Raw genomic sequence first — 15797 nt, 5'->3', positions numbered from 1 at the left:
GAAAGACAGAGACAGAGAAAGACAGACGGAGAGAGACAGACAGAGACAGAGAAAGACAGAGACAGAGACAGAGAAAGAGACAGAGAGACAGAGACAGAGACAGAGAAAGACAGATGGAGAGAGACAGAGACAGAAAAAGACAGAGACAGAGACAGAAAGAGACAGAGAGACAGAGACAGAGAAAGACAGAGACAGACAGAGAAAGACGGAGAGAGAGAGACAGAGACAGAAAAAGACAGAGACAGAGAGAGACGGAGACAGAAAGAAACAGAGAGGCAGAGACAGAGAAAGACAGAGACAGACAGAGAAAGACAGATGGAGAGAGACAGACAGAGACAGAGAAAGACAGAGACAGAGAAAGAGACAGAGAGACAGAGACAGAGAAAGACAGAGACAGACAGAGAAAGACAGATGGAGAGAGAGAGACAGAGACAGAAAAAGACAGACAGAGAGAGACAGAGACAGAAAGAGACAGAGAGACAGAGACAGAGAAAGACAGAGACAGAGAGACAGAGAGAGACAGGAACAGAGAGAGACAGAGATGAGGTTGGGGAGAGAGAGAAGGAGGAGGAGGAAGTTGGGCAAAGGTTATAAACCTACAAGCCTCATGCCCAGCATACTCTTTCAGAAGGGATCTACCTCTTAAAGGTTCCAGGGCTTCCTAAAACAGTGCCACAACTGGGGAATGATCCCCCACATACGTGAATCTATGGGGGACATCTCTCATTCAAAGCACAGCTTCCTTTCTCCATAGTCTAAGATTCCGGTTGGGCAATGGTGTCACACACAGTGGGTGGGCTGTCTCACTATAATCAAGTCAGCCGCCCAGGCATGAGCAGAGGCCCCTCTCCTGGTGACTCCAGAGCTTGTCCCATTGACAGTTCACACTATCACAGCAGGGCAGGGGATCCTGGGGAAGTTCACACTTTGCCTTTAGACAGCCCTCATCTGTTCTCTTCTGCGTGGTTTGATCTGTCTTTAAGGGTGAGGCTCTCCTTCACTGCAGATGATCCACTCAGCTCAGGACTGTCATAGAGAAGTTGATCGTGGGCCACCTGCTTCACATTTGCACCAAAAGCTCTGCTTGTATGAGTCACATGTATTGGTGACTCTTTGAAGGACATTGGGCCAGTCCATTGATTCCCTTGCGCAGTCATTTACGGTCTCGTTCTCCAAGACAGTATATGCCCATGACATGGCTTCACCTGGGAGCTTTCCAGAAAGCTGATTCTTTAGTTCTGGCCCATCTCAACCTGTAGGAATGGAGGCAGGTTCCTGAGCGATCCAAAAGCATGTTAAAGTACAAGAAACGGGGATAGAGGGATGGCTCAGGGGTTGAGGGCGCTTGCTGCTCTTTCACAGGACATGAGTTCAGTTCCCAGACCTACCTTAGGAGGCTTATAACCGAATTCCAGTTCTAGGGGATCTGATCCCTTGTCTAGCTTCTTTGGGCACCTGTGCAGGCAGGTAGAGAGGTGTGCAGGTGTGTGTGCACACAAACACATACACACATATGTACATTTATGCATGCACAAACCCCTTACCACAAGTACACACACACACACACACACACACACACACACACACACACAAATAAGTGAATTTTAAAATATACGAGATAAGTCGCAATCAGGTTTTCCCTGGATCAAACTAATCACGGTTTGACATTTTGTTTTGGCCTCTGCAGACTCACTGTTATGTGCTGGCATTCAAGGAAGTTCACTTCAGCAATGCTGGGGTGGAATCTGTCTTTGCATCAGCCATGAGCACACCAGTGAGAGTGCTTGCACACCCCTGGCTGATGTAAAAGGCCCATGGCAGAAATTTATTTGAAGACTAGGTGCCAAGGAAAGAAAGCCTTACTTTTCTGTACAGAATGGATAATAAGACAAGAAAGGAAACGGGGCTGGTAATTGAGCTCAGCGGTAGAATGTTTGCTTAGCCTGTATGAATTCCCCGGGTTCACTCCCCAGCACCACAAACACAGAAGCCAACGAGAGCAGAACAAAACAGGAGCACACTACTGTGACGCCATTTTCCTCGTGTCTTCATCACGCCTGACCGTGGAGTCGATTTGCATCATCCTAACTTAACCGCGTCCCATGGCCGGCATGTGTGCCTCTTGTTCATCCAGTCCTTACAGTCTGTGATTCTACGCGGTCAGAATTTGATATCGGTGTTGGCTATCCCCCTCCGCCTCATTCTTAACATCTTTAGAGGTTGGCGGAAGTTCCTGGCTGGCTGCGTCTCTGTGGTTCTCGAGTCAGGGAGCAGGGCAGCTCGTTTAACACGGTGAATACAGTTCTAGGTAGGAAGTCAGGATCCTTCGCTGGAGGGAAAAGCACGGTCGTGCTACAAAACAGAGGACCGATAGCAAGGCATAGGGAGATGCGGATAAAGGGATATCCGGCAAGGTGGGCATCCAAACTCTGTAGATATTTTCAGAAGTCCATTCTAGTGGCATCTTGACTGACCTGGAAGCGACCCCGTGCGCAGGAGGCTAGCACATCTGTATGAGTGTTTGCCTGCACGCATATATTTGCACCATGTGCCTGCAGTACCCACAGAGGTCAGAAGAGGAGGTCAGAGTCCCCGGAACTTGACTTAGGGGTTGGTTCCTTGCGTAGGCAGGATCGGGGTTTTCTAGGCTTTACCACGGGTATGTCACAAAAGTGCCTCAGAAGGTGGCCGTGGCGCGTTCCTGAAAGCGTTGTCTTGCTTCCTGTCTCTTTTGATGGGCCAGTTTCTGAAGTTACAGCCATGGTGGTGAGAACCTGGGGCCTCTTGCCGTACAGGTACATGTTGAAAGCCTGCCAGAGCGGAAGGCGAATAAACAATAGTGCCAGGGCAGAGACGTGAACACACACACACACACACACACACACACACACACACACCCCTATGCCTTCCCTGTTTATCACCTCCAGTGGCTTCTAATTGCTATGAAGAGAGTCTACCAAACTCTCCCCATGACCCTTTGAGGCCAACATACATTCTATCCTTTGAGCTCTAAGCCTCAGTAATACTGACCATTTTTCAGTTGTTGAATATGGTATGTAGAGCCAGGCCGTTGCCTTTTCCATCTCTGCCTGCTTTCTGTTGTTTAGCCAGGTTTTAGTTCAGCTCTGTTTTTCTCCAAGTGCCCCTCTCTGACTTCCTTGGCAAGGTTAACTTACTATCGCTACGTATTTCCGTGGACTTTGAATTCTTTTCTTTGTAAATTTTATTTTGTTTCTTTATGCATCTGAATGTTTGCCTGAATGCGTGCATGGGCACCACATGCATGCAGTGCCCATTGAGGCCAGAAGAGGGAGCCAGAGGTCCCGGAACTGGAGTTACCATGGAGGTGAGCCATCTTGTCCGGTGCTGGGAACCGAACCTGGGTCCTTGGCAAAAGCAGCAAGTTCTAATTGCTGAGCCACTCGCCTGACTTTCTTTATAGTGCAGTTTGTATTTAATTGAAATGTCTTGGCTTTACCCGACCCCCATGTTTTGGGGTAAGCTCTAGAAAGCAGACACCACTTAGCCGCGTTCACCCCGTGTAATTTCAGCAAAGAAGGCAAGCAATCAATACTGTTCAATGGAGACTAACCTGCTCGTGAATGAGTGACTCTAAACCGGGGCCCCATGTGCTTATGTGTTAGGCTAACACACGCAGTTTGCAACTTTCCGCGCTTCACGTTTCCCAGGTAAAAATGCACATCAAGTCTGTCACTGACTTTGAGTGGCTGAAGCAGAGCAGATTTTATTTTAAAGAGGATTTGGATCAGACGGTGGTGTCCATCACCGATGTCGACTTCGTTTACCAAAATGAATTTCTGGGATGCACAGATCGCCTTGTGATCACCCCGTTAACAGACAGGTAGGCAACCCCACATGTGTGGTTTCGCTTGGTAATTAAATGACATGCTTGGACTGCCGTCAAAGCCCCCCTTGAAACACTCATGAACGCCTGCTGCCGTCAACCCTGGTCTGTGCTGGGTCATCGGGGGCAGCCAGACCATGAGAAATAATCCTCATGGTTCCTTACAAGAACACACACATTAATGTTTTATGAAGTAGAAACGGATGAAAGAGTAAAAGCAAGATTGAATGTTTGCTGTGAGTAATTTAATAATGATTTTAGATTGTGAGAGGGGGAAAAATGCCCAGAAACCAGAACGGAAGTTAATAACGTTGCAAGAAAGGAAAATGCCTTTGAGAGCATTTAATTTAGTCTCCTGTATTTTGGGGTTTTGTTAGGTTTTATTCTTTCACTTTTTTTTTTTTTGAGACTGTGTACCCCCGAATGATCTGACACTTAGATAGACTAGACTGGGCCCAGAACTCACAGCAACCCCCCTGCCTCCGCCTCCAGGGTGCTTGAGAACCATCATACTCCATGCTCTGCTTGCTTTTGTTTTTCTGCGGAGATCAAGTATCACTTTGTATCCCCGGCTGGCCAGCATCCCAGACTGGGCTCTAAACTGGCAGTGATCCCCCTGCCTCTGCCTCCTGGGTATTATGGGAGTGCAGCACCGCTGGCTGCCGACCTCCCAGTTTCTCAGAGGTGGAAACTGAGCTTTAAAGTGAAGTCTCCTGGCTGAGTCTCCCTCAGCCAATGACAGATCCTGCCCCCAGGCAAGGTGTGGGTCTCTTCCATCTTTCCATACTCCATTCAATATGCTGCACACAGAAATCGCTCAGGGAATGTCTGTAGCATCGACTGAAACTGGGTGTTAGATGATTTACCTCTGCCATGTTAGTTGAGGTAAATTAACTTCCAGGTAATTAGCTTCCAGGTAAAACTACGACAGGACCACCATTTTTTTTGTGTGTGTTCCCAGCTTCCTCTTGGTTTCCCCACTACCCCCGCACCCCTTGTTTGGTTTCCCTCCCCCCGCCTTCCACCACCCCCGCACCCCATGTTTGGTTGCCCGTTTCAAGGGGACTGTTCAAGGTTCTGAGCCCTCGGGCCTATTCCTTCCTGTGTTGCAGATGCTACATCACGCTAGCTCAGGCTCTGGGAATGAACATGGGCGGTGCTCCAGCAGGACCCGCCGGGACGGGTAAAACGGAAACCACAAAAGACATGGGCAGGTGTTTGGGCAAGTATGTGGTTGTGTTCAACTGTTCCGATCAGATGGATTTCCGAGGCCTCGGACGGATTTTCAAAGGCAAGTTTCGAATAGTTTCGATTGGGTTCGTTTCCCGTCGCCTCTTAATATTTCCTGAGGTGAATCTAAAATGACGCGGTCGCCACGGGGGTGGGGGCGGGGGCTCGGAGGTTTATTGGATGCGGCTATCTTTCTGGATTTAAATTCAGTGTGGTTCAATATTACAGATCGTGTTACGTTGTGTGCATTGAGTGCGTATTGGAATTTGAAGACAGAATCAGTTTGTAACAGTCTGAAACAGTACCGGGGGAGAGGGAGTCTTTATAGCAGATTAATACATGCCCCTTCCCTTTGCTGAGCTTAAAGCCCACTGAAATGAAAGTTTTTTTTTTTTGTTTTGTTTTGTTTTTTTTTGTTGTTGTTGTTGTTTTGTTTTTTTTTTAAATTTTATAAAGCACAGCAACACGGGAAAACGAGAAGCAGGTTGGCCGTCAGAGATTGGGAATTCTTGAGAAGAATCTTAGGAGATGGACAGGCAGGCAGCAGGTGATTTCAGATAACACCTAGGAGAGGCACATCCAAGGTCATGTGCCTTGTCGGCACTGAGTCTGGCTTGGTAGTACAGCTCTGAAATAGGAGCCCTGCCAGAGGACATCCCCAGACGGGGCAGGCGAGGGAAGGAAGGTCAGGGAACTGCGGCAGGTGGCAGGTCCCACACCAGGGGGCGCTCTCCTGCTCCTCCCATCCCTCCTCCAGCGCACCAGAGGCAAGCACCCCGAAGAGCAGTCTGCATCTGGGTTAAATAAAGTGCCAAACCCCATCGGCTCTTACCAAAGGAGCTTAGAGTGGTACCCAGAGCGAGAAAGACACTGCGGGAAGCCCTGGGCTCAGTCCTTAGCACCGCACAAGCACGGTGTGGAGGTGGTGCACCGCTGTCATCCCAGTACTCAGTGGGTAGAGGCAGGGGCGTGGGGAAGTCAAGGCCAGTCTTGGCTACAGAGTGAGTTCAAGGTAAAGTCTGGGATAGGGAACACATGAAGCCTTGTCTCAAAAAAGGAAAAAGTGACAGACAGTTAAAGAAAAAAAAAAGCTAGAGAGAGAAGAGAGCATAAAGATTGCTAAGCTGAGGTAGAGGGGAAACAGGAAAACCCAGTAAGCGTTGTGAAATGAGCAGCTTCAGAGAGATTCAAAACTCTATGCTATTCAGCCAGCTAAGGAGAAAGGCTGTTGGGAAAAACATGCTAGTTGGGGCCCAAGGAGAATAAAACTATGATTTAGAAGGGGGAAAATCACCCTATCTTGAGTTGCCAAAATAGCACGCGGGTTAGAGGGACAGCTTTAAGCCTCGTGATGGGAACCCCCATGAGGGAGAAGAGAAGATTGGGCAGATAATGCAGAGGGAAAGCCAGCTCTTCACACAGCTGCAGGTGATGAAGGTCTCCGTCCCTAGAGAACCGACAAGGAACAGCGTTTCGTTTGCACCCTCCGGTTCTGTCCGTGTGCTTGCTTTCATAAGAAAGAAATAAAAAAAACCCTGTGGCCACTTTCTCTCTCGTCCTGCACCCTGACATTCTTAGCTCACTGTAATAAAAGAAAGCAGACAGATCGGCCCAGTGGAGGGTGTCCCTTATTCTGCTTTTCCCCAGAGACTCAAGAGCTGTCCCTCTCCATCCTCATGGAAGGTGGTCCTTCAGAGGGGGTGTGGTTTTCTCAGCTCTCAGGAAACCTGCCCACAATGACATCCAAGGAAGGCGGTCCTTACAGAGCGGGTGTGATGTCATCACAATGACGTCCTCACGGAAAGCGGTCCTTACAGAGGGGGTGTGATGTCATCACAGTGACGTCCTCACGGAAGGAGGTTCTTACAGAGCGGGTGTGATGTCATCACAACAACGTCTTCACGGAAGGCGGTCCTTAGAGAGGGGGTGTGGTTTCCTCACCTCTCAGGAAACCTGCCCACAGCGATGTTTTTGCACTTTCCCTTTGACTCCATCCCGTTTTCATTGTGATTGGTGATGATGAGCGAGTAATAAAACATCTCCCAGAACAAGGATGGAACATGCCTTCGTCAACAGCCCGGCGTGAAACTTCACATAAATCGCGTTTAGGCGTAATTGTTGGGGAGCACCGTGGAGAATGCACCTCGCAGAGTGAAACTTTGCAAATGAACTATTTCTCTTGCCAGGTCTTGCACAGTCCGGTTCCTGGGGTTGCTTTGATGAGTTTAACAGAATTGAACTGCCGGTTTTATCTGTGGCTGCGCAACAAATTTACATAGTTTTGACAGCGAGGAAAGAGAGGAAAAAGCAGTTCATCTTCTCGGATGGTGATTGCGTGGATTTAAACCCAGAATTTGGAATCTTCCTAACCATGGTGAGAATACGGGTTTTAAGTGCAAGTTGGAGAGTTTAGTTGTATTATGCTGTATTATAGGATAAATGAGTCAGAAGTCATGGATTCTCTCTTTATGTGGGTATAAAAAATGATTTTTAAATTAGTCATGTGGGTCTGTGTGTGGGTGTATGCATGTGAGTGTAGGTGCCTGTAGAGGTCAGAAGAGGGCACTGAATTCCCCTGGAGCTTGGTTTATAGGAAGTCGTGAGCTGCCTGCCATGGGTGCTGGGAACTGAACTCCCAACTCTCTGTAAGTGCAGCACTTACAAATGTGAGCTGCTTAAAACCACAAAGGTAATTCTTTTTTTTTTCTCTCATGCCTCATAAGAGGGTTGACGAGGATGGAAGCTGAGAGGCCAGGCTTACTCCAGTATTGGGCTAATCAGATGGCCATTGCCTCATTGTCATTGTTGGATGCTATAGCAAAGAAAAAGAGAAAAAAAAAATCATGCCCTGGTGTGAAGTTTCTGTCCAGAAGGGACACACCCAGGTCTCATGGGACACACTACACCTACCCACAGTGGGACCTGGAGGGGGAGTGGGATTAAAGAAGTGGAGGGAGAATGCCAATGCCCCTCTATCTCATCCTAGAGCTGTGGTATCCTCTGAGGTATCCTGGCTGAGGTACTGCAGGCTCAAATCACACAGTCAGTAAGAAAAACTAGCTGTCCTATTGTGTGTGTATGTGTGTGTGTGTGTGTGTGCATGTGTGCATGTGTTTATGTGCATATGTGTGTGTATGTGTACCTGCACACGTGAGTGCTTGTATGCATGCACACATGCATGTGTGTATGTGTGTGCATGTGTCTGCATTTGTGTGTATGTATATGTGCGTGTGCATGTGTGTCTGTGTGTGCCTCTGTGTGTGGGTGAATGTGTCCATGTACATGTGTCTGTGTGCAGGCATGTGTGTGCGCGCGTCTATGTGTGTGTGCGTGGTATATGTAGGTGCGTGCATGCACACACACTTGCATATGCACCCGTGCATGGGTATGTGGAGGCCAGAGGCCAGTATCAGGAGTCTTTCTGTATTGATAATCTTATTTTTTGAAACACGGTCTCTCACTTATTACATATTGTTGTAAGCCACCATATGGGTGCTGGGAACTGAACCTGGATTTTGTGCAAGAGCAGCCAGTGCTCTGAGCCACTCAGCCATCTCTCCAGGCCCTTCCTTTTAATAACATATTTTAGGTTGTAATTGTTCAAGTCTATTCAGCTCTGTTCTACTTTTTGTTTTTGTTTTTGTTTTTGTTTTGTTTGTTTGTTTTTTTGAGACAGGGTTTCTCTGTGTATCCCTGGCTGTCCTGGAACTTACTCTGTAGGCTAGGCTGGCCTCAAACTCAGAAATCCGCCTGCCTCTGCCTCCCAAGTGCTGGGATTAAAGGTGTGTGCTACCACTGCCCAGCTCTGTTCTACATTTTAAATCAGTGGACACACAACTGCTTAATTTTTTTGCTGTGCAAAACTGTGTGTGACTTTGATAATGACTTGAAAAGTATCCTAAAAAGGTAGGAAGTTAAATTACATTAAATATATAATAAAAAATTTATTAAATTTGATGGACCAATACACATTTTTTGAGAAAACAAGGGCATTTTATAAATGTAATATTTTTTGTGTATTGCTTCAGAATATGGATTAGAGGCCTGAAGTGTATTTATGTACAGGAAATAAAAACTGAGCCAATAATTGAATATATCTTAACTCTTAGAACCCTGGATATGCTGGGCGCCAGGAACTGCCAGAAAACTTAAAAATCCAGTTTAGAACAGTTGCAATGATGGTTCCTGATAGGCAGGTACGTACCAGGATGTCTAAGGATAATGTATGTTCTTTACTTCCCCCCCGCCCCCGCCCCACTAAAGTTGCTTACAAATGTCTCACTATATTAACCTGCAGATCATTATGCGAGTTAAGCTTGCAAGCTGTGGTTTTCTTGAAAATGTCATCTTGGCGCAAAAGTTTTATGTTCTCTATAAACTCTGCGAAGAGCAGCTTACTAAACAGGTAAGAACGGGTATTTATTACTCTTGCATAGAATTTAGGTTTTTACTCCAATTTCTTTAAAAAAAAATTCTGTGTATGCACGCGTGGGTATGTGTCTGTGAGTGAGTGCGGCACCCACAGAGTCAAGAAGAGGGCATCAGATTCAGCTCACTGGTTGGCAGATACGGGTCCTGGGAACTGAACTCGGGTCCTGGGAACTGAACTCGGGTTCTCTGCAAGGGCAGTGTGTGCCTTCTTAACCCCGGACCTGTCTTTCCAGCTGCCGAGTCTAGATTTTAACTTTACTGTTTTATCTCAATAGATGCTAATCAGTGAGATTAAACAAGTTACTCCTAAATATATACACAGTGAACTTGACCCATTGGGCACCCGTTTCAAAACATTTTAATTCATAGATACTTGGAGATTGTCTGGGTGGAAAAATGTCCAGAAAGATGTGTACCCTTCACCCTGCTTCCTCCAGTGTCAACATCTTATAACTAGAGTACAAGGACACAATTCAAGAGTTTTGCCAACTATACGTGCTCGCGTGGTGTGTGTATGTGCATGCATTTACATCACACATGATGATTCACTTAGCCCCCACCACAATCAATGGCCAGCACTCACATACTACAAGGTTCCCTTCTGCCACGTCTTTGTTCTCTGGGCTGCCCCTCTCCCAAATCGCCAAGCTGTCAAAGCCACCCATCCTTTTCTCTGTCTGAGACTTCAGTTCAAGGATGCCGCATAAACGGAACTGTCAACGTGTAACTCACAGGCTCTGCATTTAAAATCTATTGTCTGCCTCTCAGACTGCATCCAGCTGCCCTGCTCTGAAAACAGACAGAAGGTTTTGAATCCTATCATGCCGCCTCGATTTTTTTTTTTTTCTGACAGAAACGATCCCTGTCCTCACTCAAAGGGAAGGAAGACGAATCGAGCGGTCAGCGCTCCCCAGTGTGGCCACTCCACAACGGCTAGCAGAGTACCTGGAAGGTTTTTCAGTGACACATCTTTACTCTCTTTTTCCCGGTCCTAGGTCCACTATGACTTTGGACTGAGAAATATCCTGTCTGTGCTGCGGACCCTCGGGTCTCAGAAAAGAGCTCGGCCAGAAGACAGTGAGTTAAGCACGGTCATGAGAGGACTACGAGACATGAACCTTTCCAAACTGGTAAATGGGAACTCCTATCATGGGGGCATTTTGCCAACACACAAATGAAAGTGCCTCCCTTGTCGGCTGTGTATGGTAAACCTGGGCCTCAGAGAGAGAGGGCTTCTGCTCCAAATTTCCAGTCCAGTTTACCTTAAAAATTTTTTTGAATTTAAAATTCTTATTTACAGTGTGTGATTTTTTTTCCCCTTGCACATGGGTTTATCCGTGTACCATGTACTTGCATGAGTGTGCTTGGAGGAACTGGTTGGTTTGTGAGCCACCGACCGTGTGGTCCTCTGCAAGAGCAACACATGCTCTTAACTGCTGAGCCATCTCTCCAACCCCTTTAAAAATTAAAAAAATACACTAATTAATTTTAATTTTAATTAATTAAAAAATTACATCATATGTGTTCATGCATGGGCATGCATGGAGTGCCACTTCATGAGTGTGGAGGTCAGATGACAAGTCTGGGCTGGCCTTTGGGGAGTTGGTTTTTCTCCTACCAGGAGGCTCCCAGAGATTGAACTCAGGCTGTCGCGTTTGGCAACCAGCGCTTTTGTTCACAGTGTCATCTTAACAGCTCATCAATGTAGGCTTCTAGCGTTGTCGGCAGAGTGATAGATTCTAAGCCTGAAGCTCTGGATGGACTCACAAGGAACTATGAGAACTCTATGCTATGTGTGTGTGTGTGTGTGTTAGCTCAAAATATCCTCTCAATACCAGTTTCTTTCATGAGTGTGTGTGTGTGTGTCTGTGAGTGCATGTGTGTATATGCCTACATGGATCAGAGAAAGGTGTCAGATCAGTGTGTGTGTGTGTGTGTGTGTGTGTGTGTGTGTCTTTTTGTGTCTGTGAGTGTGTGTCTTTCTGAGTGTGTATGTGTATGGATGTGTGTGAGTGTATGAGCGTGTGTCTATGTGTATGTGTGTTTGTATGTATATGTGAATGTATGTCTGTAAATGTGTGTGAGTGTGCATGTGTGGCTGTGAGTGTATGAGTATAAATATGTGTATAAATGTGTGTGTGAGTGTGCATGTGTATGTTTAACTGAGTGAGTATACGTGAGTGTGTGTGTGTACGTGTGTGCATGTGTGAGTGTGTTTGGGGGTGGAGTACTCAGTGATTAAGAGCACTCGCTGCTCTCCCAACAGAGTTCGGTTTCTAGCACCCATGCCAAGTGGCTCAAAACTGCCAACTCGAGCTCCAGGGGATCCTACGTCCCCTTCTGGCGTCTGTGGGTAACTGCACTCAGGAGCACATATCCTCACACAGACATAGACACAGACACATAAATAAAAAAAAAAAATCCTAAAATAAAAAGTACCGAGGGAGCTCCAGAGGATAGAAGAAACTGAGAAGGGCCTGGAAGTTGGGAACAGGAGCAATCTGTGTAGTGAAGACCCAGCAAACAAGTGTGGGGGCTGGGGAGTCAGCTCACTCAAACCTACCCCTTAAAAATAAAGGTAGGACACTACTGGGGTGGAGCTTTCCAGCCATGGTTGGATGAAGTCATTGGGGGTGGGGGTGCATACATCCTACTTTAGCTAAGAGTCAATTGCTGACCGCGTATCCTTGTGTTCATGTCGCCCTCCTAGGTTGACGAAGACGAGCCCCTGTTTCTCAGCTTGATCAACGACCTCTTTCCGGGGTTACAACTGGACAGCAGTACTTACGCAGAACTGCAGGCCGCCGTGGACAACCAGGTTAACCTAGAAGGTCTGATTAACCACCCACCCTGGAACCTCAAATTAGTGCAGGTGAGGGCATCAGAAACCACCCCCTCCCCCTGTCCGAGGTCATGACGTCGGTTCTCACCCCACGATGACAGAGTTAGAATGCCAGATATCCCATCGTCACCCACGAGAGGAATCCTCAGGGGGCTGGGTTTGTCTTAGGAAAGAGTGAATTTGCCCTGTCGTGCGGCAACCAGGCAGTCACTTAGTATAGCTGTCAGTAACCCTCCTGAGAAGGTTGATGGTAGCCAAGAGTCTAAGATAGTTGGATGGGAAGGAACGACCCAGCTGGCCCCTTGCTGTCACTCTGGCTGTATTCCCTGCAGCTCTCACCTCAGAGGTGACACCCTAGAGCTTGAGGAACCTGGGTCTGCTCCTTCGTTTCCGTGTGTGTGTGTGTGTGTGTGTGTGTGTGCGCGCATGCGGTGTGTGTAAGAGCACTTATGGTGTAATTGTTTTATTATTGTATTGGGTTCTTATATGTCTAGTTCTTATGTCTACCTCCCTTCCAGCCCTTATTTCCACCCCAATCCTTTCCAACACCCGACAGTTAAGTAGGAGAAAAAGAGGGGCAGAGGGCAGAGGGGGCATAGACCTCTTTAGACTACTTCCTGCTGATTCGGGGCACCGTGTTGCTAATCTTCACAGTCAGGGTGTCTCCAGCTTCTTGTCAAACCACTGCAGTGGCCACCCAGAGCAGCAGGGGGCTGGGGAAGCAGAAGTTTTCTTCCTCTTCCTTCTTTCTCTTCCTCCTCCTCCTCTTCTTCGTGTTTCCTGCCCCTCTTAGGGCTCTGGCATTTACGCCTTCTTCAGAGTTCCCAGAATTCAACTATCTGCAGCTGGCAAAGATCATGCTGCAGCCCCCCAGTCCCCCACCCCGCACGAAGCAGTCAGAGTTAATAGCTGTGGACAAGTTGAAGCAGGCCCATATCCCACACCTGAGATTAAAACAAAAACATATTCACATAATGTAACTGGGTTTTTAAAGAAACCAAAACTCTCACCGCAAGTATGTGTGTGTGTGAGAGAGGGGAGAGAGAGAGAGAGAGAGAGAGAGAGAGAGAGAGAGAGAGAGAGAGAGAGAGCATAAGCATGTGTTATGGCTCAACTACATTAGATCTATAGCCCAGGCTGGCCTATGTAGTCAAGGATGGCCCTGACCTAATGATCCCCCTGCTTTTGTCTCTGGAGTGCTGGGATTATAGGTGTGTGCCACCTTACACTGCACATCAAAAGCCCAGGGCTGCGTGCACTCTAGGCAAGCCTTTTCTTTTTGGTTTTTTGAGACAGGGTTTCTCTGTGTAGCCCTGGCTGTCCTGGAACTCACTCTGTAGACCAGGCTGGCCTCGAACTCAGAAATCCACCTGCCTCTGCCTCCCAAGTGCTGGGATTAAAGGTGCGCGCCACCACCGCCCGGCTTTAAGGCAAGCCCTTCCTGACTGAGCTATGTCCACAGCCCACTCTATGCTGCGTTCATAGTTTGTCTCCTTGAATTCTCTCCCCCATTCCCACGTACCCAACTTCTGTATGCTTCTGCTTCTTACAGCAAAAGGAAGACTGAAGCCACGTTGTGTGCGGGCACAGGGGCAGGCATCACCCCAGCAAGTACTGCTCCCAAGCGCCATTCCCTCTAGGAAGGATGGCTGGGTGAGGGCATAGGAAGGCCCTCAATCAGTTCCCCCGATGGCAGATGGAGAGTCAGTCCCTGGTGGGTTCATGCTTGTCCGCCTGCTGCGGCTGTCCTCCGCTGTACCTTATTCGGGTCTTCCCATCACTGGGACTGTTGTATCCACACCCTTCTTTGCATCTCCCGGGGGCTTCTCCCATGTAAATCACTTCCACACGCAGAAATCTTTATTCAAGCTGTGCTTCTGGAGATGCAGAAGGCTCAGGGGCACCCTAGATCCTTACAGAGATGCTGCGCGCTGCTGCTTTCCACCACTGGGGGGCGACATCACCACACACCACACACATAGCCATCTCACAAGAGGCAGAAAACTGATCCTGAATTAATTCTTTGCAAAATGTAATGCAAGCCCCATGTCAACATCCCTTTATCACCTACGTTGTTTTTTTTTAACGTGACACTAGTTTTGCTTCCCGGACCCAGTAAAACAAAGGACATTTGGATATCGCTTGAAAGCCTTTAAATTTTCAGCGAACTCAACACAAAGGTCAGCTGGAGACTAATAACCTCCGTTTCCCGATGTGTCATTTGATGGTGTAGTTATATGAAACCTCTCTGGTACGGCACGGCCTGATGACTCTGGGGCCCAGCGGTTCCGGGAAGACGGCGGTCATAACAATTCTGATGAAGTCATTAACGGAGTGCGGGAGGCCTCACAGGGAGATGCGAATGAATCCAAAGGCGATTACCGCGCCTCAGATGTTCGGCAGGCTGGATACAGCCACCAACGACTGGACAGACGGGATCTTTTCCACGCTGTGGAGGAAGACATTAAAAACTAAAAAGGGTAGGCACGGGCCTCCCCATCCGCGTGTTTGCGCTTTCCCTGCAAGCCTATTAACGACCACATTGCATTGCATTTGCTCAGTTTCCTGTTTTTATCATTTGCCCGATGGAGAAACGGAGTTATTCCCCCCCGCACTGCTCACCGTCCTGTCCTTGTTTGCAGGTGAAAACATCTTCCTCATCCTAGACGGCCCCGTGGATGCCATTTGGATTGAGAACTTAAACTCCGTGTTGGACGATAACAAGACGCTCACCCTGGCTAACGGGGACCGCATCCCCATGGCCCCTACCTGTAAGCTGCTGTTTGAGGTGCACAACATTGAGAACGCCTCTCCCGCCACGGTGTCGAGGATGGGCATGGTGTACATCAGCAGCTCGGCTCTCAACTGGAGGCCGATATTGCAGGTGGGAACCGGAAATAGGCAAGGGTCTACAGGTCTCCGCTCTCCTCATTTTTGCTTACTTGTGTGCACGCGTATGTGCAGATAGCCCCGGGCACAGGTACATGTGGATGCTAGAAGATACCTTTGGGTGTTTTTTGGTTTTTTTTTTTGTTTTGTTTTGTTTTGTTTTTTCGAGGCAGGGTTTCTCTGTGTAGCCCTGGCCGTCCTGGAACTCACTCTGTAGACCAGGGCTGGCCTCGAACTCAGAAATCCATCTGCCTCTGCCTCCCAAGTGCTGGGATTAAGGGCGTGCGCCACCACTGCCCAGCTCTGGTGTTTTCACCTTACTATCCACACATCTTTTATTTTGGCTGTAGTGTCGCCCAGTGGCCTGGAATCTGTCAAGGAGGCTAGGCTGGCTAGCCAGTGAGTCCTAAGGACCTACCTGTCCCCTCCTCCCCGCAACCCCATCCCTGGTATCATAAGCACGTGCCAGCACATCCCGCTTTCTTTTCTTTTCTTTTCTTTTCTTTTCTCTTCTTTTCCTCTCTCTCTCTCTCTCTCTCT

At 48.0% G+C, this 15797-nt stretch overlaps 1 protein-coding gene across 5 annotated transcripts in view; it reads left to right on the top strand.

Moving 5' to 3' along the window:
- Positions 1-15797, top strand: part of Dnah8 (dynein axonemal heavy chain 8) — a 253949-nt gene that overhangs the window by 104852 nt on the left and 133300 nt on the right. For all 5 annotated transcript variants that reach the window (XM_031346761.1, XM_031346760.1, XM_031346759.1 and 2 more), the window contains 9 exons: positions 3690-3862; positions 4978-5156; positions 7282-7469; positions 9205-9291; positions 9393-9500; positions 10522-10656; positions 12237-12398; positions 14602-14848; positions 15011-15252. In XM_031346761.1, the coding sequence (XP_031202621.1) occupies positions 3690-3862; positions 4978-5156; positions 7282-7469; positions 9205-9291; positions 9393-9500; positions 10522-10656; positions 12237-12398; positions 14602-14848; positions 15011-15252 (1521 nt within the window). The remainder of the gene's footprint in view (positions 1-3689; positions 3863-4977; positions 5157-7281; positions 7470-9204; positions 9292-9392; positions 9501-10521; positions 10657-12236; positions 12399-14601; positions 14849-15010; positions 15253-15797) is intronic.

This window comes from Mastomys coucha, unplaced genomic scaffold (genome assembly GCF_008632895.1).
Source record: "Mastomys coucha isolate ucsf_1 unplaced genomic scaffold, UCSF_Mcou_1 pScaffold3, whole genome shotgun sequence".
Taxonomy (NCBI): Eukaryota; Metazoa; Chordata; class Mammalia; order Rodentia; family Muridae; genus Mastomys; species Mastomys coucha.
Note: the sequence above shows the minus strand (reverse complement) of the source record. Positions and strands in the feature narration are given on the sequence as shown.